Here is a 24,819-nt window from a genome sequence, read left to right as displayed (position 1 = left end):
GTGTGTTGGAAAATATAAAAATTTTGTTAACTGCTTATTGGACAGACATTTGTTCACTTAGTAAAAAGTATGACCAAGGCTGCCAAAAATACCATTTTCAGGTGATATTCCATTTCTTTATTGACATTTCAGATGCTTCTTCATCAATCAGAAGAATCTGAAGCATCAATAAAGAAACTGAATATCATTTGAAGATGTATTCTTAATAGACTTGCTCCTAATTTTCATAGTGTAGATTCTTTTCTTACATGGGATTCAATTGCTAATGTAATTTCATTATTTATAATAAGTAATCATTATTTTCCAGCAGTTTGTATAGTATTGTATCAGTGAAAGCATCTCGGGACGGTCAGTATTTAGCTATAGCATTTGAGGAGAAAAGTGCGGTGGTGTGGTGTACGAAGACTTGGACGCGACTCTGCATTCACAGACTTGTGAAGAGACCCATGGCTATTGCCATAACATCTGACTCCTCAACACTGCTTGTAGCTGGTTTGTAGTTTAAACTTTTTCAAAAGATGATGTGAATGTATTAACCTTATTAACCCCTTAACCTTTGGAGGGTCGAGAGGCCTTCTCCCAAACTCGTTCTCAGGGTCGAAAATTTTTTTGAAAAACAAAAAATTATTTTTTCTTATGATAGAGAATCTTTTTCCAATCATAATGATACCAAAAGTATGAAATTTGATGGAAAACTTACGGAATTATGCTCTTGTGAAGTTAGCGGTCTCAAAGTGGGCGAAATCGCCCACTTTGAGCCCTATTTTCGGCCAATTCCAATGTTGCAGTTGACTAAAATCATAGCTATTTCCGTAGAACTCCATTTGTTCTAACGATTGAGTACAAAAAACATCCCATTTACCAATTTCAGCTACCCAATAAAGTGGTCAGAAATTGGCAATTTGGGCAATTTCACACATTTCAAAAGATGCCAATTTCGAAATAGGGTCCAGAATAAACAAGACAGACATTCTTGGCATTAAAATAACATTTTATCTGTTCATTAGTCATGTCTCTAGGCCTCTCTTACATTACTTTTGCTTTCCATTTTGAATTTTTATTCTCACAGAAAATAGGTTTTCTGTTATGTATACTACTGCATCATTGTAAAATTGGTATAAATGATATCAGCGCATTTGTGAAAGAATATTAGACTCACCAGTTGACGTGTATTGGACGTGTGGCTTGATTTGTTTACTTTTGAACATCGGGAAAAATTGATCATTTCTTCTACTTTCAGCTTAATTTCAAGGTACTTGTCATTGGGAAAAAAATCAGAATCATCTCTAATTCTGTAATATATCTTCTATTCTATCAAATGAGACCAAAGAAACGAGAATACAACCATAAATACCATACGAAAATACACTAGAAAGTCGCTGTTTTAAACCAGATACACAAAGTTTTTTTTTTCTCTAATTATGCACAGCGTGCTTCAGGATTTATTTTATACTGCGCACACTGACCACACAGACCCATTCTTTCATATGTAGGCCTACCAGCTTTCTTCCACCAGATTTGAAGGCGCTAGAATTTAGGCATGTAAGTACATGACCGACCCTGGCTGCAATGATGTACTTGTACATGACCGACCCTCAGAGGGTTAAGTGTCCAAACATAGATCTACGTTGTTACCGCTAGCGCTCCAAATGTAGATAATTTTATTTTTCCTGCCTCCAAATATGGCACGATTGGCCTGACATGCCTGGTCAGTATAGAATGGGTCTTAACCCTTTCACTGTCGTTCCCATAATATTACAGCTTGCAAACCATTGTCGGTCCCGTAATAGTATACCAAAATTCTAGCGGCTTCCAAACTTGCGAAAGCTGGTAAGCCTACATATGAGAGAATGGGTCTGAGTGGTCAGTGTATGCAGTATAAAAAAACATCCTGCAGCACGCAATGCATAATGAGAAAAAACTCTGAGCGTGTTTTTCATTTGAAACGGCGAATTTGCAGCGTATTTTTGTATGGTATTTATGGATGTATTCTTGTTTTCTTGGCCTCATTTGATAGAATAGAAGATATATTACCGAACTAGAGATGGTTTTGAATGGTTTATGGACTAAAAATATCTTGAAATTGAGCTCAAAGTAGCCGAAATGTTTGATTTTTACTGATGTTCAAGAGTAAACAAATCACGTCACAGATCCCATACATGCCAGTTGGTGGATCTAATATGCTATATTTATACCATTTTTAAAATAATACAGTAGTCTGCATAACAGTAAATCTTCTATTTTTGTGTGTGAATAAAAATTCAAAATGGAAGGCAAGCGTAATATAAGAGGGGCCTTGAGACATGACTATATTTGGGCCTACATATGGGAGAATAGGTCTGTGTGGTAAGTGTACACCATATAAAAAAAATCTTGCAGCACTCAGTGCATAATGAGAATAAAAGGCAACTCTGCTTTTGGTGTAAAACAGTGACTTTTGCAGTGTATTTTCATATGGTTTGTATGGTTGTATTCTCATTTTTTTGGTCTCATTTGATAGAATGAAAGATATATTATTGAAATAGATATACAGTAGACCCTCGACCAACGATGGCATCGATTAACGATAAATCCGACTAGCGATACATTTTAACGCAAAAATTTTGCCTCGACTAGCGCTAAAAAGCTCGACCAACACAATTCGTTCCGTCTGAGACGCGTCCACTTCTGGCCAGTGTTTACAAGCCAGCCAGCCACCGCGGTCGCTTCCAAGCATACAAACGGAACATTTCATATTATCACAGCCTTTTTAGTGATTGCACCTGCAAAATAAGTCACCATGGGCCCCAAGAAAGCTTCTAGTGCCAACCCTACAGCAAAAAGGGTGAGAATTACTATGGATATGAAGAAAGAGATTATTGCTAAGTATGAAAGTGGAGTGCGTGTCTCCGAGCTGGCCAGGTTGTACACAAAACCCCAATCAACCATCGCTACTATTGTGGGTAAGAAAACGGCAATCAAGGAAGCTGTTCTTGCCAAAGGTGCAACTATGTTTTCGAAACTGAGATCGCAAGTACTCGAAGATGTTGAGAGACTGTTATTGGTGTGGATAAACGAAAAACAGATAGCAGGAGATAGCATCTCTCAAGTGATCATATGTGAAAAGGCTAGGAAGTTGCATGACGATATAATTAAAAAAATGCCAGCAACTAGTGGTGATGTGAGTGAATTTAAGGCCGGCAAAGGTTGGTTTGAGAGATTTAAAGGGAAGGGAAGTAACCCCGGAAAAGGACTTGCCACCTCAAGTCCTAATGGAAGGGATTCCCCTTCTAAACACTAAGACCATCAACACTCTCCCATCCCATCAATCATCACCAGATCTTCAATAAAGGTAAGTGTCATGTAACTGTGCATGTCTTCTTCAGTTTGTGTATTAAAATTAATATTTCATGTGGTAAAAACAATTTTTTTTTTCATACTTTGGGGTGTCCTACACGGATTAATTTGATTTCCATTATTTCTTATGGGGAAAATTAACTTGACTAACGATAATTTTGACTAACGATGAGCTCTCAGGAACGGATTAATAGCGTTAGTCGAGGGTCCACTGTAATTTTGATTGGTTTCACACTGGAATATACTGTACCTTAAAATTGAGCTCAAAACGGAAATGTTCGATTTTTGCTGATGTTCAAGAGTGAACAAATGATGTCACTGTCCAATACGTGTCCAGCTGGCTGGTCTGATACGCAGTCGTGAATGGGTTGACATTATTTAGACAATTAATACAGTAATGCAGTAGTCTGCATAACAGTAAATCTTCTATTTTTTGTGTGAATAAAAATTCAAAATGGAAAGCAAGCATAATGTAAGAGGGCCTTGCAACATGACTAATGAACAGAGAAAATATTATTTTAGTGTTAGGAATGTTTGCATTGTTTATTCTGGACCCTGTTTTGAAATTGACATCTTTTGAAATTTGTGTGAAATTGGACAAATTACTGATTTCTGACCACTTTATTGGATAGCTGAAATTGGCGAATGGGCAGTTTTTTGTGCTCAGTTGACAGAATAGAAGGAATACTAGCGAAATAGCTATGAGTTTGGTAGACTGGAACAATGAAATGGGCCAAAAATAGGGCATAAAGTGGGTGAAATCGCCAGTGCATAAATATTGCCGTTGGGTTAAGTGTATTCTAACCTATCCACTCTATAATCCGGCAAAATCACTAATCCGGCACCCTACAGGTCCCGATGATGCCAGATTAGTGATGGCCAACCTGTATTTACTTCTATACTACAGATTACACTTTAAGGTACATTGTTTTGTTAAATACAGTGGACCCCCGGTTCACGTTATTAATCCGTTCCTGAGAGCTCATCGTAAAGCAAAATTATCGGAAAGCAAATCAATTTTCTCCATGAGAAATAATGGAAATCAAATTAATCCGTGCAAGACACCCAAAAGTATGAAAAAAAACTTTTACCACATGAAATATTAAGTTTAATGCAATAGAATAATTACAATAACAATAGAATAATCACAATAGAATAATTGACACTTACCTTTAATGAAGATCTGGTGATGATTGATGGGATGGGAGGAGGGGAGAGTGTCGAAGTTTTTAATGTTTAGAAGGGGAATCCCCCTCCATTAGGACTTGAGGTAGCAAGTCCTTTTCTGGGGTTACTTCCCTTCTTCTTTTAATGCCACTAGGACCAGCCTCACCATGCCTAATCACACTATGTATGCCACTACGATTCTTAAATCTTTCAAACCAACCTTTGCTGGCCTTAAATTCACTCACATCACCACTAGTTGCAGGCATTTTTCTAATTAAATCCTCATGCAACTGCCTAGCCTTTTCACAAATGATCGCTTGAGAGATGCTATCTCCAGCTATCTGTTTTTCATTAATCCACACCAATAACAGTCTCTCAACATTTTCTAACACTTGTGATCGCTGTTTTGTAATCACAGTTGCACCTTTTGCAAGAACAGCTTCCTTGATTGCCGTTTTCCTCCTCACTATAGTAGAGATGGTTGATTGGGATTTACCATACAACTTGACCAGGTCTGACACACGCACTCCACTTTCATACTTTGCAATTATCTCTTTCTTTATTTCAATAGTCATTAGCACCCTTAGTCTCAATGGGTTGGCACTAGAAGCTTTCTTGGGGCCCATGGTGACTTACTTTGCAGAAACAAGCACCAAAAACAGTGATAATATGAATAATATGGAATGTACCGAATGTATCCTTAGATGTGCGCACACTGGCTGGCTTGTAAACACTGGCACACATGGGGCAGTTCAGGCCACACGTGGACACGTCTCGTATGAATCGTATCGCGTACCGGGTTTTGTAACGGGAACCGAGGCAAATTTTTTGCGATATAATGCTTTGGATACCGGATTTATCGGTTACCGATGACTTTGCGAACCAGGGGTCCACTGTACTCTAATACATACCAGAGTATGCATGAATTGCTGCATCAGTATATTATCACTAAGCAGTATTTTTATGGTAATTTATATGAAATTCGTAGAAATAAGTATGTATCATATTCATTTATGCAGGATAAAGAGTATTATTTTTTCACACAATGGCCGTCCCCCACCGAGGTAGGGTGACGCCCTCCCCCCACAAAAAAAAAAACTTTCACCATCATTCTCACTATCACTGTCTTTGCAGGGGTGTGCAAAAGTATATGTAAAAATTTATATTCTAGTTGTTTATGAAGTATTTTTCTTAAATTAAATCTATTTTCAGATAAATCTGGTGATGTGTATAGTTTCCCATTGAAAGGAAGTCAACCAAAAGATAAACAGGACAGATTATCTGAGCAGGAGAAAAATGAAGGAAAGGGAGAAGAGAACCAAGAGGAGAATAATGAAGGAGAGAGAGAAAAGTACCAAGAGAAGAATAATGGAGAGAGAGAAAAGGACCGAGAGGAGAATAATGGAGAGAGAGAAAAGGACCAAGAGGAGAATAATAGAGGAGAGAGAGAAAAGGACCAAGAGGAGAATAATAAACGAGGGAGAGAAAAGGACCAAGAGGAGAATAATAAAGGAGGGAGAGAAAAGGACCAAGAGGAGAATAATAAAGGAGAGAAAGAAAAGGAGGTAACTCCAGTGACACCAAAGCCTATACTGGGTCATCTGTCAATGCTTCTGGACATGGTGGGTAATAATCTTTTATTTAATAATCATAAGTATTAATCAAATCAGTATTATGCAAAGAATGTTCAAAGGAACTCTCTGTTGGTCAACCTACTTTTATATTCCCGATTAGTCATTTACTAAGTCATGTAATTTTGTATGTTCTTCAAATTGAATTTCAGACATACCTTGGGGATTATCTTTCTTTTTGGGTCCCCCTGCCTTGGTGGGAGATGGCTGACTTGTTGAAAAAAAAAAAACTTGCTAATACGGCAGGTTAGGTTCCAGACCACCGCCATAAAACAAATATCGCCTTAAAGTGCCAGTGCATATAAAAGTCTAAAAACATGTTTACACTATCATTTTATTAAGTAATCAGTAGCACTAGGCCTAAAATATTATGCAAAAGTAAAAATTATAAATCTCCATGGGGATGTGGAACAGAATTCTTCCTCTGAAAGCTACATGTGTCGTAAGAGGCGACTAACATGCCAGGAGCAAGGGACTAGTAACCCTTTCTCCTGTATACATTACTGAAGTTATAAAGAGAAACTTTTGTTTTTCTTTTAGGGCCACCATGCCTCAGTGGGATACGGCCAGTTTGATGAAGAAAAAAAATATAAATAAAAAATGCTAGTGTACTGTATTGCAAGGCAACTTTGAAAAATAATAAATTTTCTTCTTTCAACAAAAAAGAATGTTGCCCACAGTAATGAACAATTCTGGGCTTAATAAATTTTGTCTGTTAAATGAATTTACCCAATGAACTGTAAGAATTGCAGACAATTCTGCATTTAACAGACTTTGTCCGTTGCTTCCAAATATTTGGTAACAAACTTTGTTTGTTAAACATGAAAACTGTTAAATCGGGGTCCATTAAATTTGTTTCAGATTTTGGGCTGCCCCATCAACCACAACAAATGCATTAAGCTGCTAGGTGTTACCCATATCAGCATTATATGTTTGCATTACAAAATGCGAGTTGACACAGTTACTTTTTCCTGATGATACTCTGCTTATGGGAGATTCTAAAGAAAAGTTGCAAAGGTTAGTAGATGAGTTTGGGAGGGCGTGTAAAGGTAGAAAGTTGAAAGTGAACATAGATAAGAGTAAGGTGATGAAGGTATCAAATGATTCAGATAAAGAAAAATTGGTTATCAGAGAGAGAGTATGGAAGAAGTGAATGTTTTCAGATATTTGGGAGTTGACTTGTAAGTGGATGGGTTTATGAAGGATGAGGTTAGCCATAGAATTGATGAAGGAAAAACATTATCTATGGAGGCAAAGAAGGGAATGTATGAAAGTATAGTGGTACCAACACTTATATGGGTGTGAAGCTTGGGTTGTAAATGCTGCAGTGAGGAGGCAGCTGGAGATGTCCTGTCTAAGGGCAATATGTGGTGTAAATATTATGCAGAGAATTCGTAGTGTGGATATTAGGAGGAGGTGTGGAGTTACTAAAAGTATTAGAATCAGAGGGCTGAAGAGGGGTTGTTGAGGTGGTTTGGTCATTTAGAGAGAATGGATCAAAGTAGAATGACTTGGAGAGCGTACAAATCTGCAAGGGAAGGGAGGAGGGGTAGAGGTCGTCCTCGAGAAGGTTGGAGGGAGGGGGTAAAGGAGGTTTTGTGGGCGAGGGGCTTGGACTTCCAGCAAGCGTGTGTGAGCGTGTTAGATAGGAGTAAATGGAGACGAATGGTTTTGGGGACTTGATGAGCTGTTGGAGTGTGAGCAGGGTAATATTTTATGAAGGGATTTAGGAAAACCAGTTACATATTATAGATTTAGCCGGGCTTGAGTACTGGAAATGGGAAGTACAATGCCTGCACTTTAAAGGAGGGGTTTGGGATATTGACAGTTTGGAGGGATTTCTAAACTGTCGTATCTGAGCGCCTCTGCAAAGACAGTAATTATGTATGAGTGAGGTGAATGATGATGAAAGTATTTTGTTTTTGGGGATTTTCTTTCTTTTTGGGTCACCCTGCCTCAGTGGGAGACAGCCGACTTGTTAAAATAAAAGTTTGTATTACTACCATGCTTGTGAAATTTTTCTTAAAAATAAAATAATAACCTTTGTTTCTTCATGAGGTTATCTTGAATTAAAGTCCTTCAGCCTGAAGGACTGACCACCTTCTGTCAAGACTAAGGGATTGACCACCACCTGTCATGGCTGAGGGACTGACCATCTTCAGTCATGGCTGAGGGACTGATCACCTTCAATCAAGACTAAGGGACTGACCATCTTCAGTCATGGCTAAGGGACTGATCACCTTCAGTCATGGCTGAGGGACTGACCACCTTCAGTCATGATAGGGACTGACCACCTTCAGTCATGATAGGGACTGACCACCTTCAGTCATGGCTGAAGGCCTGATCACCTTCAGTTATGGCTGAGGGACTGATCACCTTCAGTCATGGCTGAGGGACTGATCACCTTCAGTCATGGCTTAGGGACTGATCACCTTCAGTCAAGACTAAGGGACTGACCACCTTCAATCATGATTGAGGGACTGAACACTTTATATCAAGGCACGGGACTGAATATTTCAAATTTACTTCTCCACTGTCTCCAGTGTTGAAATCACTTCCATATTCGACTTAAGACGCCTGCGGCTTAGGTGAAATTGTTTGGTAGTAATGACACTCACATGTTGCACATGTCTTATAAATGTTTCAGCAGTAATGATACATGCATGTTGCATGTGTCTTATAAATGTTTCAGCAGTAATGATACATGCATGTTGCATGTGTCTTATAAATGTTTCAGCAGTAATGATACATGCATGTTGCATGTGTCTTATAAATGTTTCAGCAGTAATGATACATGCATGTTGCATGTGTCTTATAAATGTTGCAGCAGTAATGATACATGCATGTTGCATGTGTCTTATAAATGTTTCAGCAGTAATGATACATGCATCATTGTGTCTTATAAATGTTTCATATAAATGTTGCAGCAGTAATGATACATGCATGTTGCATGTGTCTTATAAATGTTGCAGTAATGATACAGCATATGTGTCTTATGATAATGATACATGCATGTTGCATGTGTCTTATAAATGTTGCAGCAGTAATGATACATGCATGTTGCATGTGTCTTATAAATGTTGCAGCAGTAATGATACATGCATGTTGCATGTGTCTTATAAATGTTGCAGCAGTAATGACACTTTCGTGTTGCATGCAGCAGTAATGACATGTGTCGCACGTGTCTTATAAATGCTGCAGCAGTAATGATGCACATGTTGCATGTATCTTAAAAATGTTGCAGCAGTAATGACACGACCATGTTGCACATGTCTTATCGTAGATGGAGGTTCTTAAGAGCCACTGTTGAAGCATCACCAAAATTAAAGTTTTCCTGCAGGGTTGTATGACCCTTTTGGGTTTAGTGCTTAGTTATAATAATAATAATAATAATAATAATAATAGTTGTTCCTGTTCTTTGAATCTTGTTTAATTTGTTTCGTCTTTGACAGTTGACAAAAAAAAAATTTTTTTACGAACTTTGTTGTTCTTTTCATCATCATTCACTCCATCACTGTCTTGCCAGAGGCACACTTATACTACAGTTATAAAACTGCAGCATTAACATCCGTCCTTCAGAGTGCAGACACTGTACTTCCCACCTCCAGGACTCAAGTCCGGCCTGCTGGTTTCCCTGAATCCCTTCATAAATGTTACTTTGCTTACACTCAAACAGCACATCAAGTCCTAAAAACCATCTGTCTCTATTTGCTCCTCTATAACATGCTCATGCATGCTTGCTGGAAGTCCAAGCCCCTCGCACACAAAACCTCCTCCACCCCCTCCCTCCAACCTTTCCTAGGCCGACCCCTACCCCACCTTCCCTCCACTATTATTATTATTATTAATATATTTTGGGCAAACTGATCTTAATATTTAAAGACTACTTAAGATTTAGGATTTCTTATGCACTTAATTACAGTTACAGGAGTAGTCCCTAATATCCGTAGGTGATGCATTCCAAGACCTGCCATGGATGCCTGAAGCCGCAGATAGTAACGAACCCTATATACAAGACTTTTGTCATTTACATACATAAGAACATAAGAATGGAGGAACACTGCAGAAGGCCTACTGGCCCATACAAGGCAGGTCCTTATCAAAATGTCCTCTACCAAAAGCAACCCAAAAATTAACTCCCATACCCAATGACACCAATCAAACCCAGCCCCTCCCACTCATATATTTGTCCAATCTCTTCTTAAAGCTACCCAAGGTCCTAGCCTCTATCACCCCACTGGGAAGACTGTTCCACCCATCCACAACTCTGTTAGAAAACCAGTACTTACCTATGTCCTTTCTAAATCTAAATTTATCCAACTTAAATCCATTATCTCTTGTTCTTATCTGGTTCGACACCCTCAGTACTTTATTAACCCTTTGACTGTCGCAACTCCCAATCCTGAGGTGTCTCCTGGTGTCACAAAATTTAAAAAAAAAAAAAAAAAAAAATTTCTTATGAAATGATAGAGAATCTTTTCCCGATTGTAAAGACACAAAAAAAAACGAAATTTGATGGAAAACTGACAGAATTACGCTCTTGTGAAGTTAGCGACCTCAGCGATATTTACAAATCGGCAATTTCGCCCACTTTGAGCCCTATTTTTGGCTAATTCCATTATTCCAGTCAACCAAACTCATAGCTATTTCTGCAGAACTCCATTTTTTCCATCGATTGAGTACAAGAAACTGCCCATTTACCGATTTCAACTACCCAATAACATGGTCAGAAATTTGCAATTTGGCCAATTTCACGAAAATTAAAAAATATGACAATTTCAAAATAAGGACCAGAATGAACAATGCAGACATTTCTGGCTCTAAAATAACATTTTCTTTGTTCATCAGTCATGTCTCCAGGCCCCTGTGATATTACTCTTGCTTTTTATTTTGAAATTTTATTCAAACAAAAAATAGAAGATTTACTGTTAGGCAGACTACTGCAATACTGTAATAATTGTAAAAATTACATCAACCCATTCATGACTGCATATTAGAATGGCTATTTGGACATTTATTGGACAGTGACATCATTTGTTTACTTTTGAACATCGGCAAAAATCAAACATTTCCCGTACTTTGTGCTCCATTTCCAGGTTCTTTTTATAGTAAAATTAATCAAAATCACCTATATTTCTATAATATAGTTTCCATTCTATCAAATGAGACCAAGAAAACGAGAATGCAACCATAAATACTATACGAAAATAGACCACAAAGTCGGCATTTTAATTAAAAAAAACGGTCGGAGTTTTTTTTTTCTCATTTTGCACTGTGTGCTCCAGGATTTTTTTTATATGGTGCACACTGACCACACAGACCCATTCTCTCACATGTGGGCCTACCAGCTTTCTCCTGCCTGATTTGAAGCCGCTAGAATTTATGAGTATATATACGTCAAACACGGTACCTCGTAAACGTATATATACGGCCGCGACAGTCAAAGGGTTAACATAACTATCATCAAGTTTAATTGATTAATTATGCACAATAAGACATTACCAACATTAAATAATAATAAAATACATTCCACCTCCACCTCTACCACCACTACCACTACACCACACCTGCTGTTGCTGCTGCTTGGCTGACTGACTGAGCTGCTGACTTACTGACCCCTCACTGACTAACTTACTGACTGATTGATTTACTAACCTACTGACTGGCTACTGACCTGCTGACTGACTTATTGATTGAATGATTTACTGACCTACTGACTTATTAACTGACTCACTTTTGGCAGTGCCAGTATGTGCCCATTTGCTGCCAAATCCAGTTTTCAGTATACTATTTTTTTATTAGTTTGTTGACCTATCTTAATGAGACTTTATATGACCATGTTTTATACACTCTTATTCAAACAGTAAAAAATGAATGAATGAAATCAGAAGATAAATAAAAATAATGAAACTGCAAATTGCAACCTCCATAATAGTTTTTGGGCCTAGGTAAACAGCAAATAACTTAATCCACGGATACAGGTATCCTACTATATACAGGACGTTCTCAACTTATGAACATGTTAGGTACCTCCACAATTGTACATAATATTCGTAATATACACATATAGAGAGGATGACTTCAAATGACTTCGAGAGGTAGGGGTCGGCTTAGGAAAGGTTGGAGGGAGGGGGTAAGGGAAGTTTTGTGTGAGAGGGACTTCGACTTCCAGCAAGCATGCGTGAGCATGTTAGGAATGAATGGAGACAAATGGTTTTTAGGACTTGACATACTGTTGGAGTGTGAGCAAGGCCGGACTTGGGTCCTGGAGATGGGAAGTACTGTGACGGCGCTCTGAAGGAGGGGTGTTAATGTTATAGTTTTATAACTGTAGTGTAAGCATGCCTCTGGCAAGACAGTAATGGAGTGAATAATGGTGAAAGTTTTTCTTTTTCGGGCCACCCTGCCTTGGTGGGAGATGACTGATGTGTTAATAAAAAATAAATATAATACAGGAAGTCTTCAACTTACAAACATGTTGGGGACCTTCTGTATTGTGTATAATAATGATATTATACACAGTAATGTCCCCCGTGATTATAATAATAACAATAATACACAGTACTGATATTATAATGATATTGTACACAGTAATGATATAATAATGATATTATACACAGTAATGATATAATATTGATATAGACAATACAGAAGATTTTTGACATGTTTATAAGTCGAGGTCTTATTGTGTGCACCATAAGAAAGGTAGCTAATGAACAAATGGTGCAGTTTTAAAAGTATGACTTATTCTTTCAATGATGTTCAGTTTTGTAGAGTGATTGAATATATATGAAGATACAGGAAGTTACTTAGTTATGTTAGAAATATAATGGGACAAGAATCTAGTAGTAGGTACTATATCATATTAATGGTATACAGTACTGACAGATTGATGAATAAATTGTATATGCAACATTTAATGAAAGTGGTCTTTCAGTGTGTTAGTACTGTAGATAACTAACTTTTGTACTGTAGATGACCCTTGTAGGTTTAGCACTTCTCATTGATTATAATAATAACAATTTGTACTGTAGTAGTATTTTTTTTTTTTTTTTGACACACCAGCTGTCTCCCACTAAGGCAGGGTGACCCAAAAAAAAAAATTATTTTTTTTTCTTGATACATCAATCATCTCCCACCAAGACAGAGTGACCCAGAAAAGAAGAAACAAAAGTTTTTCTTCTTTTTACGTATAGTAATTTATACAGGAGAAGGGGTTACCAGCCCCTTGTGTAGTAGATTTATAAACATAATATTAACCCTTAAACTGCCCAAATGTAGATCTACGTTCACGTGCAGGGGCTCCGAACGTAGATCTACTTTTTTTTTACATGCTTTCAAATGGGGAAAATAAAGGTTGGAGCGCTACGCACGTGAACGTAGATCTACGTTTGGACAGTTTAAGGGTTAAACCACCGTCACATTTTTTCCAAAGGCAATTACTGAGGACGACAAATATATCATCACGTGCGACCGAGACGAGAAGATTCGTGTGTCTCACTATCCCAATTCTTACAACATTGTGTCCTTTTGTCTTGGACATAAAGAATTTGTTACACAAGTGGAGCTTCTGCCTCAAAACAACAACCTCCTCCTGTCCTGCTCTGGGGTAAGTAACAGAAATTTTATATATATGCATCTAGCTTTAAGATCTAGATTCCTGTGCCTTATAAGGAAAGGACTTTATTTATTTTATTATCACACTGGCCGATTCCCACCAAGGCAGGGTGGCCCGAAAAAGAAAAACTTTCACCATCATTCACTCTATCACTGTCTTGCCAGAAGGGTGCTTTACACTACAGTTTTTAAACTGCAACATTAACACCCCTCCTTCAGAGTGCAGGCACTGTACTTCCCATCTCCAGGACTCAAGTCCGGCCTGCCGGTTTCCCTGAACCCCTTCATGAATGTTACTTTGCTCATATATATATATATTTATTTTTTTTTTTTTTTGACACATCGGTTGTCTCCCACCGAGGCAGGGTGACCCAAAAAGAAAGAAAATCCCCAAAAAAGAAAATACTCTCATCATCATTCAACACTTTCACCTCATACATAATCACTGTCTTTGCAGAGGCGCTAAGATGCGACAGTTCAGAAGTCCCTCCAAACTGCCAATATTCCAAACCCCTCCTTTAAAGTGCAGGCATTGTACTTCCCATTTCCAGGACTCAAGTCCAGCTAACAGGTTTCTCTGAATCCCTTCACAAAATATTACCCTGCTCACACTCCAACAGCTCGTCAGGTCCCAAAAACCATTCATCTCCATTCACTCCTACCTAACATGCTCACCCTTGCTTGCTGGAAGCAAGGCCGGATTAAGAAGTCTCCGGGCCCTAGGCTATTCAGATTGGCGGGGCCCCTTTGAGTTACGGGTAAGCGAAGCGACCCCTTCCAGCTTGGGGGTGGGGGGGGGTCAGTGTGAGCCTGTTTAAGGTCTAATTAAATACATTCTGGCTATTTAGATTAAATTTAATAGTGAAAGTACATCAAGACAACCAAAACCATTTACCAACAGCCATTATAACTATCTTATTAAATCATGCATTTTAAAGAGAATAAACTCAAGACAGCATAGTATTACTAGATTAGGCTATTAAAGTAGTGACATCATGTACCTATTATATTCAGCATAACCACTACAGCACTATTATTCCCTTTATAAATCACTGACCATTATTGTTATCATTGCATCATGCATAAGACTATCAAATCATATAAACTCAAGAAAGTAAAGAATTGTTTATATTCACAGGCACTTCTTAAATAAACTTTTTTCTGGATTTCATATTGGCAAAATCATCAATTATATTCTGAAAATCAATATTTCTTGTTAGATCAGACTCAATGGTCAACAAGGCTAGGTTACACAATTTGTCTTGGCTCATTGTTGAATGGAGCTGGTTTTTCACTCTTCAAAACAGAAAATGAACGTTCTCCTTCACAGTTAGTAGCTGGAAGTGTTATGTAAAGGCGATACACTATGTCAACATTAGGGAAGGTTTCTGAGATACATGCATTTCTTAAATGTTTCAAAGCAGCTGAGGGCGCACATTTTTCAGGTGGAGCTTTAATCTGATTCATATACCCAGAAAAATGAACTATTTCTTCAACAAATGTGTCCTGAACATCTGCTGAAAGGTGTTGTTGCAACTTTAATGCAGCTTCTCTCAATTCTGCATCTGGCATAGTAGTAATTTTGAACAGAAATCCAAACTTGTCATTGAGATTCTGGTAGATTTCTTTTCTTTTCACCATTCTGTAATCAGTGAATCCAGAATGACGAAGTATGTAGCTGTCTTACATTTCTGCCTTGGTAGCAACACAATTTCATTGTCTGGCTCTTCAAAATTGCGTTTCCTCTTCCTTGACCGCTGATGATCAGCCCGGTAACTGTAGTCTTTCACCAGCAGTTTAGCTTTCTCTTCAAACATTTCAAAAGCTTCATCATTGCGAAGTGAGCTTACAAATTCCACTAAGCCTGCATAGAGGTTAGCACAAGTAGCCATTTCAATTTCAATTTTCTGAAGTGTCTTGTTCGTGGCATTTAACCGTTCCAGTATACAGTCCCAAAGCACACAGAGTAAGGCTAATTCAAAATCTTCCAATTTTGATGCTAAGCTGGCTGTTTCGCTTCTTGTAGTTAACATAAGAACATAAGAAAGAAGGAACACTGCAACAGGCCTACTGACCCATGCGAAGCAGGTCCATGCCACCCCGCGGTCTTGAACAATGACCACCTAGTCAGGTCACTTTCACTTAAGGAAGGAGCACGACACTAGACCTGGTAGCCCAAGCTAGCCAGGTCCAACTCACACCCACCCACACCAACTCATGTATTTATCCAACCTATTTTTTAAAACTACACAAGGTCTTAGCTTCTATGACGGCACTCGGGAGTTTGTTCCACTCATCCACAACTCTATTACCAAACCAGTGCTTTCCTATGTCCTTCCTGAATCTGAACTTTTCCAACTTGAAACCATTGCTGCGAGTCCTGTCTTGGCTGGATATTTTCAGCACGTTATTTACATCCCCTTTATTTATTCCTGTTTTCATTTATACACCTCAGTCATATCCTCCCTAATTCTACACCTTTTTAGAGAGTGCAGATTCAGAGCCCTTAGTCTATCCTTATATGGAAGATTTCTGATACATGGGATCAACTTTGTCATCCTCCTCTGTACGTTTTCCAGAGCATTTATATCCATTCTGTAATACTGTGACCAGACCTGTGCAGCATAATCTAAATGAGGCCTAACCAAGGATATATAGAGTTGAAAAACAACCTGAGGACTTCTATTATTTATACTTCTTGATATGAAGCCAAGGATTCTGTTAGCTTTATTGCGAACACTTATGCACTGTTGTCTGGTAGTTGCTGTCTGGTCTTCATCCTCTGCTATTTGGATCAAAGCAGAACGTATTTCAGCAAAGCTGTGTTTCAAAGCATGTGTTGCATCATGCTGCGCTGACCACCTTGTTGTTGATAATGATTTGATGACATCTCCATGAATGGTTGACTTGAGTATACTCCACCGATGCGTTGAAGCAGAGAAAAAATTAAAGAGTGCTTGTAAAAGTCCAAAAAATGAAACTGCAGCGACACAACACTCCGCAGCACATGACCCAACAAGATTAACCCTTTCAGGGTCCAAGGCCCAAATCTGGAGTCACGCACCAGTGTCCAAGAATTTTCAAAAAAAAAATTTGTTATTTTTTCTTATGAAATCGTAGAGAATCTTTTTGTGAAGGTAATAAAGCAAAAAGTACGAAATTTGGTGGAAAATTGACGAAATTATGCTCTCGCGAATTTTGATGTGTCAGCGATATTTACGGATCGGCGATTTTGCCGACTTTGACTCCCATTTTAGGCCAATTACATTATTCCAATCAACCAAATTCTTAGCTATTTCACTAGTATTACTTCTATTCTATCGATTGAGCACAAGAAATCGCCAAGTCAACTGTTTCAACTACAAAATAAAGTGATCGGAAATTGTTAATTTGGCCAATTTAACACAAAGTTCAAAATATTCCAATTTCAAAATAGGGTCCAGAATGAACAATGTAGGCATTCCTGGCACTAAACTAACATTTCCTCTGTTCATTAGTTATGTTTTGAGGCTTTACAAATAAATTCCATTTTGATTTTTTATTCACATAATGAATTTTTATTCACACCAAACAATAGAAGATTTACTGTTATGCAATACTGTAATAATTGTATAAATATCATCACCATATTTGTGAATGTATATTAGACCCACCAGCTGACGTGTATTAGACGTGTGAGGTCGTTTGTTTACTCTTGAATATCGGCAAAAATTTAACATTTCCGCTACTTTGAGCTCAGTTTCAAGCCATTTCCAATGCTAAAACCAATCAAAATCATCTCTATTTCTGTAATATGTCTTCCATTCTATCAAATGAGACCAAGAAATCGCAAATACAACTATAAAAAACATACGAAAAAATACTGCAAAGTTGCTGTTTTAATCGAAAAATCATGATTTCATTTTTTTTCTCTCATTATACACAGTGTGCTGCAGGATCTGTTTTATGTGGTGCACACATACCACATAGATGTATTCTCTCATATCTAGGCCCAAATGTACCACTCACAGTTTATCAGAGTGAGCTGAGCTCATGGCGTAGATCTACGGTTTGGACCCTGAACGTAAAGCCGTAGATCTACGGGACGGACCCTGAAAGGGTTAAGAGAATGTGCTGAGCAGGGCCCATATTCAGCAAGTGGGTTGATTTGCTTGATATGGGCTTGCAATCCATTATATTTACCCGACATGTTACTTGCATTGTCGTAGCTCTGGCCACGGCAATCCATAATAGAGAGATCATGTTCAAGCAGAGTATCCAGTACTACATTCATCATTGTTTCTCCATCATGGCCTGAAAGAGGAATGAATTTTATAAAGCGCTCTACAGGCTTACCACTGGAGTCGACAAAGCGAACAATGAATGTCAATTGATCTGTATGTGAAATATCTGGTGTTGAATCTACACTTATTGCAAAGTATTTTGCAGTTTTCATAGCTGCTATGATGTTATTGAGGACCTTCTTAGTCATCAGTTCAATAAATTCATTGCATATAGTAGATGACATGTAAGATACAGTGCCTCTTCCTGCATTCCCAAGGCGTGACACATGATTTGCTAAGAATGGATCGAATTGTGCTAACAGTTCTATGATCCCTAGGAAATTGCCATTGTTTTCCGAACCAAAAACCTCATTTTCTCCACGGAAAGCAAGTCCTCTTAGAGCTAAGAATTTTACAACAGCAACAACTCTTTCTAGAACTTTTCTCCAATAAGTGCGCTCTTTTTCAGTTTGATTTTCCAAATGAGAATCCAATAAGCCTTTTTTCTGTGCACGAAATACACTGGTTAAAATGCTCCTGTGAGTGGTGCTGCTTTCATGTTCCTCGAAACGCTTGGAATTTTTCCAGTCATTGAACCCCTGTGTGAAGGTATTTTCTTTGGTAGAAAATAGCTTGCATGCTGAACAGTACACTTTTCCTGAGCTTTCAGAGTATACCATCCATGATCTTTTCACAGTTTCTGAATTTGCAAGCTTCCTATAAAACATAGATGACTTTAAACAACGACAACTTCCATCATCATAAATCCTTGCTGATTTCCTAAAGTCAATGTTCAGAGTTTGACTGAAGTTTTCTGCAATGAAAGCATTACATAGAGAATCTGGGATTACATTTGGCCATGAGGCAGGATCTTTTAAGACAAATCCTGTGGATGAAATGTCCATTGAGACATTGAGAGGAGAGACAAAAGAAGTAGATGCTGGCTGAGAAATAATGGAGGGAGGGCTTCCTGTATGATCTGACGTATTTGCAGATTCAACTGTACTGGTAACATCAGAAACTGTTTTCGTGAGCATGTCTGTGATCTTTCTGCAGCTTCCTACATCTTTCTTTTTCTGTTCTTCTTGAATTTTCTTCTTTCTTTTCTGTGACCCACTCGCATAAGAACGTCCAACATCACGTTCACGAGATGCCATAATGAGGATGTATCACTGTCTGTAATCATGCAAATACAAATTTTTCATTATCAATTATTATTAATTTTTTAATTATTAAATTTTTTTCTCTCTCAATTGGGGGGATATGGCCCTTGTAGCCCCCTTTCCTCTGGCTGCGCATCTAAAAATTCAAAACGTTACCAGAAAGGAGTCATATACAGAACTTTTACCATAGATTAGGTTAGTGATTTGGGCTACGAAAATTTTACTAATTCATCCTCCTTGATCTCCAATTAACTTAAACAGAAATCATACTGAGTCCAAGAACAATGCACAATGGTATCTATATTACCATTTTCATAACTAAACTAATCATTATGTTTTGCATGATATATGGCCTACCACCATAGATAAGGACATGAGAATTAAAGAATGCAGGGACAATTTTCAGTTTCATCCAACCAACGATTTTCTGATGTGGCTTGTATGTTTCTGGGGAAATATGTAGTAAATTAATTGATGTTCTACATCACTTCCATCGCAACTTGAAAACTAAGCATTTGCGACGGAAGTGATGTAGAACATCAATCAATTGAGATATATTATATTATTTTATATTATCACACCGGCCGATTCCCACCAAGGCAGGGTGGCCCGAAAAAGAAAAACTTTCACCATCATTCACTCCATCACTGTCTTGCCAGAAGGGTGCTTTACACTACAGTTTTTAAACTGCAACATTAACACCCCTCCTTCAGAGTGCAGGCACTGTACTTCCCATCTCCAGGACTCAAGTCCGGCCTGCCGGTTTCCCTGAATCCCTTCATAAATGTTACTTTGCTCACACTCCAACAGCACGTCAAGTATTAAAAACCATTTGTCTCCATTCACTCCTATCAAACACGCTCACGCATGCCTGCTGGAAGTCCAAGCCCCTCGCACACAAAACCTCCTTTACCCCCTCCCTCCAACCCTTCCTAGGCCGACCCCTAGGAAGGGTTGGAGGGAGGGGGTAAGCATTTGCGACGGAAGTGATGTAGAACATCAATCAATTGAGATCTGTTATTGAAATGATAAAGACTTAAAGACAGGACAAAGTGCTTTTAAAACCTACAAACGAATGAATTGCTCTACCATATTGTATTACTTTTGTCACTACCACTACTACTACTATTACTACTACTACCACTAGTGAACATCGAAATGGTACCTCACTAGTATTCACCTCACTCTGAGCCTTTATATACCCTCTGTGTCCATGTATTGTTTGTAATGGCTTGATAAAGCTCCTGGAGAGCGAAACGTTGCCACAATAAATGTCACATTAGTTGCACTTGTGTCCTTTTACTTTACAAACGGAAGTCAGTTTGCGTTTTTAGATTTTTCTTTATAGTATTTTTACCAAAAATGCGTCTTTACTGGTCCATGCGTCTTTACTGGTCCATGCGTCTTTACTGGTCAAGTAACCCTATCAGGTACCTCCCTTAACATTTAGAGGCAAAAACAAACATTTATCCATACACATCAATGTCTATCAACAACACTTCAGTTAATTTGTCACAGTACAAGTCTAGATAATGTGTAATTACTATAGAAAATTGGAGAGGAATCTCCCATACTCACCCATTAGCGGGAAAACACAACTGTTGTGATGTAAACAAAGGCGTGTTGAGCGTTGCCATCTATGGTTAGGTTTATTTATTTTTATTTTATTTTATTTCATTATTTATTTTTGTTTTGATTAATTTTTAAAAATCAATTTTACTCTCCAAACACTTGAACTTTTTAGGTAGGGACCTCTTTGCATTTGCACCATGTGCGCAGTCTTGGATGAGCCCCTGAACCCCTTGGACCGTGGGGCCCCCAAATGCGCGGGGCCCTAGGCAAATGCCTAGTTTGCCTATGCGGTAATCCAGCCCTGGCTGGAAGCCCAAGCCCCTCGCCCACAAAGCCTTCTTTACTCCCTCCCTCCAACCTTTTTGAGGACGAGCCCTTCCCCTACAGATTTATATGTATGTTCTCCAAGTCATTCTACTTTGATCCATTCTCTCTAAATGACCAAACCACCTCAACAACCTCCCTTCAGCCCTCTGACTAATACTTTTAGTAACTCCACACCTGCTCCTAATTTCCAGACTCTGAATTCTCTGCATAATATTTACACCACACATTGACCTTAGACAGGACATCTCCACTGCCTCCAGCCGCCTACTCTCCGCAACATTTGTAATCCAAGTTTCACACCCATATAAGAGTGTTGGTATCACTATACTTTTGTACATTCCCTTCTTTGCCTCCATAGATAACATACATATTTTATATTTTTTTATTATTATTTTATTATCACACTGGCTGATTCCCACCAAGGCAGGGTGGCCCGAAAAAGAAAAACTTTCACCATCATTCACTCCATCACTGTCTTGCCAGAAGGGTGCTTTACACTATAGTTTTTAAACTGCAACATTAACACCCCTCCTTCAGAGTGCAGACACTGTACTTCCCATCTCCAGGACTCAAATCCGGCCTGCCGGTTTCCCTGAACCCCTTCATAAATGTTACTTTGCTCACACTCCAACAGCACGTCAAGTATTAAAAACCATTCGTCTCCATTCACTCCTATCAAACACGCTCACGCACGCCTGCTGAAAGTCCAAGCCCCTCGCACACAAAACCTCCTTTACCCCCTCCCTCCAACCTTTCCTAGGCCGACCCCTACCCCGCCTTCCTTCCACTACAGACTGATACACTCTTGAAGTCATTCTGTTTCGCTCCATTCTCTCTACATGTCCGAACCACCTCAACAACCCTTCCTCAGCCCTCTGGACAACAGTTTTGGTAATCCTGCACCTCCTCCTAACTTCCAAACTACGAATTCTCTGCATTATATTCACACCACACATTGCCCTCAGACATGACATCTCCACTGCCTCCAGCTTTCTCCTCGCTGCAACATTCATCACCCATGCTTCACACCCATATAAGAGTGTTGGTAAAACTATACTCTCATACATTCCCCTCTTTGCCTCCAAGGACGATGTTCTTTGTCTCCACAGACTCCTAAGTGCACCACTCACCCTTTTCCCCTCATCAATTCTATGATTCACCTCATCCTTCATAGACCCATCCGCTGACACGTCCACTCCCAAATATCTGAATACATTCACCTCCTCCATACTCTCTCCCTCCAATCTGATATCCAGTCTTTCATCACCTAATATTTTTGTTATCCTCATAACCTTACTCTTTCCTGTATTCACTTTTAATTTTCTTCTTTTGCACACCCTACCAAATTCATCCACCAATCTCTGCAACTTCTCTTCAGAATCTCCCAAGAGCACAGTGTCATCAGTGTCATCAACTCCCACTTTATGTGTGATTCCTTATCTTTTAACTCCACGCCTCTTGTCAAGACCCTCGCATTTACTTCTCTTACAACCCCATCTATAAATATATTAAACAACCACGGTGACATCACACATCCCTGTCTAAGGCCTACTTTTACTGGGAAATAATTTCCCTCTTTCCTATGTACTCTAACTTGAGCCTCACTATCCTCATAAAAACTCTTCACTGCTTTCAGTAACCTACCTCCTACACCATACACCTGCAACATCTGCCACATTGCCCCCCTATCCACCCTGTCATACGCCTTTTCCAAATCCATAAATGCCACAAAGACCTCTTTAGCCTTATCTAAATACTGTTCACTTATATGTTTCACTGTAAACACCTGGTCCACACACCCCCTACCTTTCCTAAAGCCTCCTTGTTCATCTGCTATCCTATTCTCAGTCTTACTTTTAATTCTTTCAATAATAACTCTACCATACACTTTACCAGGTATACTCAACAGACTTATCCCCCTATAATTTTTGCACTCTCTTTTGTCCCCTTTGCCTTTATACAAAGGAACTATGCATGCTCTCTTCCAATCCCTAGGTACCTTACCCTCTTTCATACATTTATTAAATAATTGCACCAACCACTCCAAAACTATATCCCCACCTGCTTTTAACATTTCTATCTTTATCTCATCAATCCCGGCTGCCTTACCCCCTTTCATTTTACCTACTGCCTCACGAACTTCCCCCACACTCACAACTGGCTCTTCCTCACTCCTACAAGATGTTATTCCTCCTTGCCCTATACACGAAATCACAGCTTCCCTATCTTCATCAACATTTAACAATTCCTCAAAATATTCCCTCCATCTTCCCAATACCTCTAACTCTCCATTTAATAACTCTCCTCTCCTATTTTTAACTGGCAAATCCATTTGTTGTCTAGGCTTCCTTAACTTGTTAATCTCACTCCAAAACTTTTTCTTATTTTCAACAAAATTTGTTGATAACATCTCACCCACTCTCTCATTTGCTCTCTTTTTACATTGCTTCACCACTCTCTTAACCTCTCTCTTTTTCTCCATATACTCTTCCCTCCTTGCATCACTTCTACTTTGTAAAAACTTCTCATATGCTAACTTTTTCTCCCTTACTACTCTCTTTACATCATCATTCCACCAATCGCTCCTCTTCCCTCCTGCACCCACTTTCCTGTAACCACAAACTTCTGCTGAACACTCTAACACTACATTTTTAAACCTACCCCATACCTCTTCGACCCCATTGCCTATGCTCTCATTAGCCCATCTATCCTCCAATAGCTGTTTATATCTTTCCCTAACTGCCTCCTCTTTTAGTTTATAAACCTTCACCTCTCTCTTCCCTGATGCTTCTATTCTCCTTGTATCCCATCTACCTTTTACTCTCAGTGTAGCTACAACTAGAAAGTGATCTGATATATCTGTGGCCCCTCTATAAACATGTACATCCTGAAGTCTACTCAACAGTCTTTTATCTACCAATACATAATCCAACAAACTACTGTCATTTTGCCCTACATCATATCTTGTATACTTATTTATCCTCTTTTTCTTAAAATATGTATTACCTATAACTAAACCCCTTTCTATACAAAGTTCAATCAAAGGGCTCCCATTATCATTTACACCTGGCACCCGAAACTTACCTACCACACCCTCTCTAAAAGTTTCTCCTACTTTAGCATTCAGGTCCCCTACCACAATTACTCTCTCACTTGGTTCAAAGGCTAATATACATTCACTTAACATCTCCCAAAATCTCTCTCTCTCCTCTGCATTCCTCTCTTCTCCAGGTGCATACACGCTTATTATGACCCACTTCTATATTTGTATAGTATAATAAATGCAGCCGGGATTGATGGGATAAAGATAGAAATGTTAAAAGCAGGTGGGGATATAGTTTTGGAGTGGTTGGTGCAATTATTTAATAAATGTATGGAAGAGGGTAAGGTACCTAGGGATTGGCAGAGAGCATGCATAGTTCCTTTGTATAAAGGCAAAGGGGATAAAAGAGAGTGCAAAAATTATAGGGGGATAAGTCTGCTGAGTATACCTGGTAAAGTGTATGGTAGAGTTATTATTGAAAGAATTAAGAGTAAGACGGAGAATAGGATAGCAGATGAACAAGGAGGCTTTAGGAAAGGTAGGGGGTGTGTGGACCAGGTGTTTACAGTGAAACATATAAGTGAACAGTATTTAGATAAGGCTAAAGAGGTCTTTGTGGCATTTATGGATTTGGAAAAGGCGTATGACAGGGTGGATAGGGGGGCAATGTGGCAGATGTTGCAAGTGTATGGTGTAGGAGG

The 24,819-nt window shown here is 38.7% G+C and overlaps 1 protein-coding gene across 6 annotated transcripts in view; it reads left to right on the top strand.

Annotated features, from left to right (window-relative positions):
- The window catches only part of LOC128703229 (tRNA (guanine-N(7)-)-methyltransferase non-catalytic subunit WDR4), a 79,496-nt gene that overhangs the window by 29,916 nt on the left and 24,761 nt on the right, over window positions 1-24,819 (top strand). For 3 of the 6 annotated variants that reach the window (XM_053797828.2, XM_053797830.2, XM_053797833.2), the window contains 3 exons: window positions 308-492; window positions 5,716-6,125; window positions 13,570-13,743. In XM_053797828.2, coding sequence (XP_053653803.2) covers window positions 308-492; window positions 5,716-6,125; window positions 13,570-13,743 — 769 coding nt within the window. The remainder of the gene's footprint in view (window positions 1-307; window positions 493-5,715; window positions 6,126-13,569; window positions 13,744-24,819) is intronic. The other 3 variants (XM_053797831.2, XM_053797829.2, XM_053797832.2) reach the window with 2 other exon arrangements.

The sequence above is a fragment of the Cherax quadricarinatus genome, chromosome 85, assembly GCF_038502225.1.
Source record: "Cherax quadricarinatus isolate ZL_2023a chromosome 85, ASM3850222v1, whole genome shotgun sequence".
In the NCBI taxonomy this organism is placed as follows: Eukaryota; Metazoa; Arthropoda; class Malacostraca; order Decapoda; family Parastacidae; genus Cherax; species Cherax quadricarinatus.
Note: the sequence above shows the minus strand (reverse complement) of the source record. Positions and strands in the feature narration are given on the sequence as shown.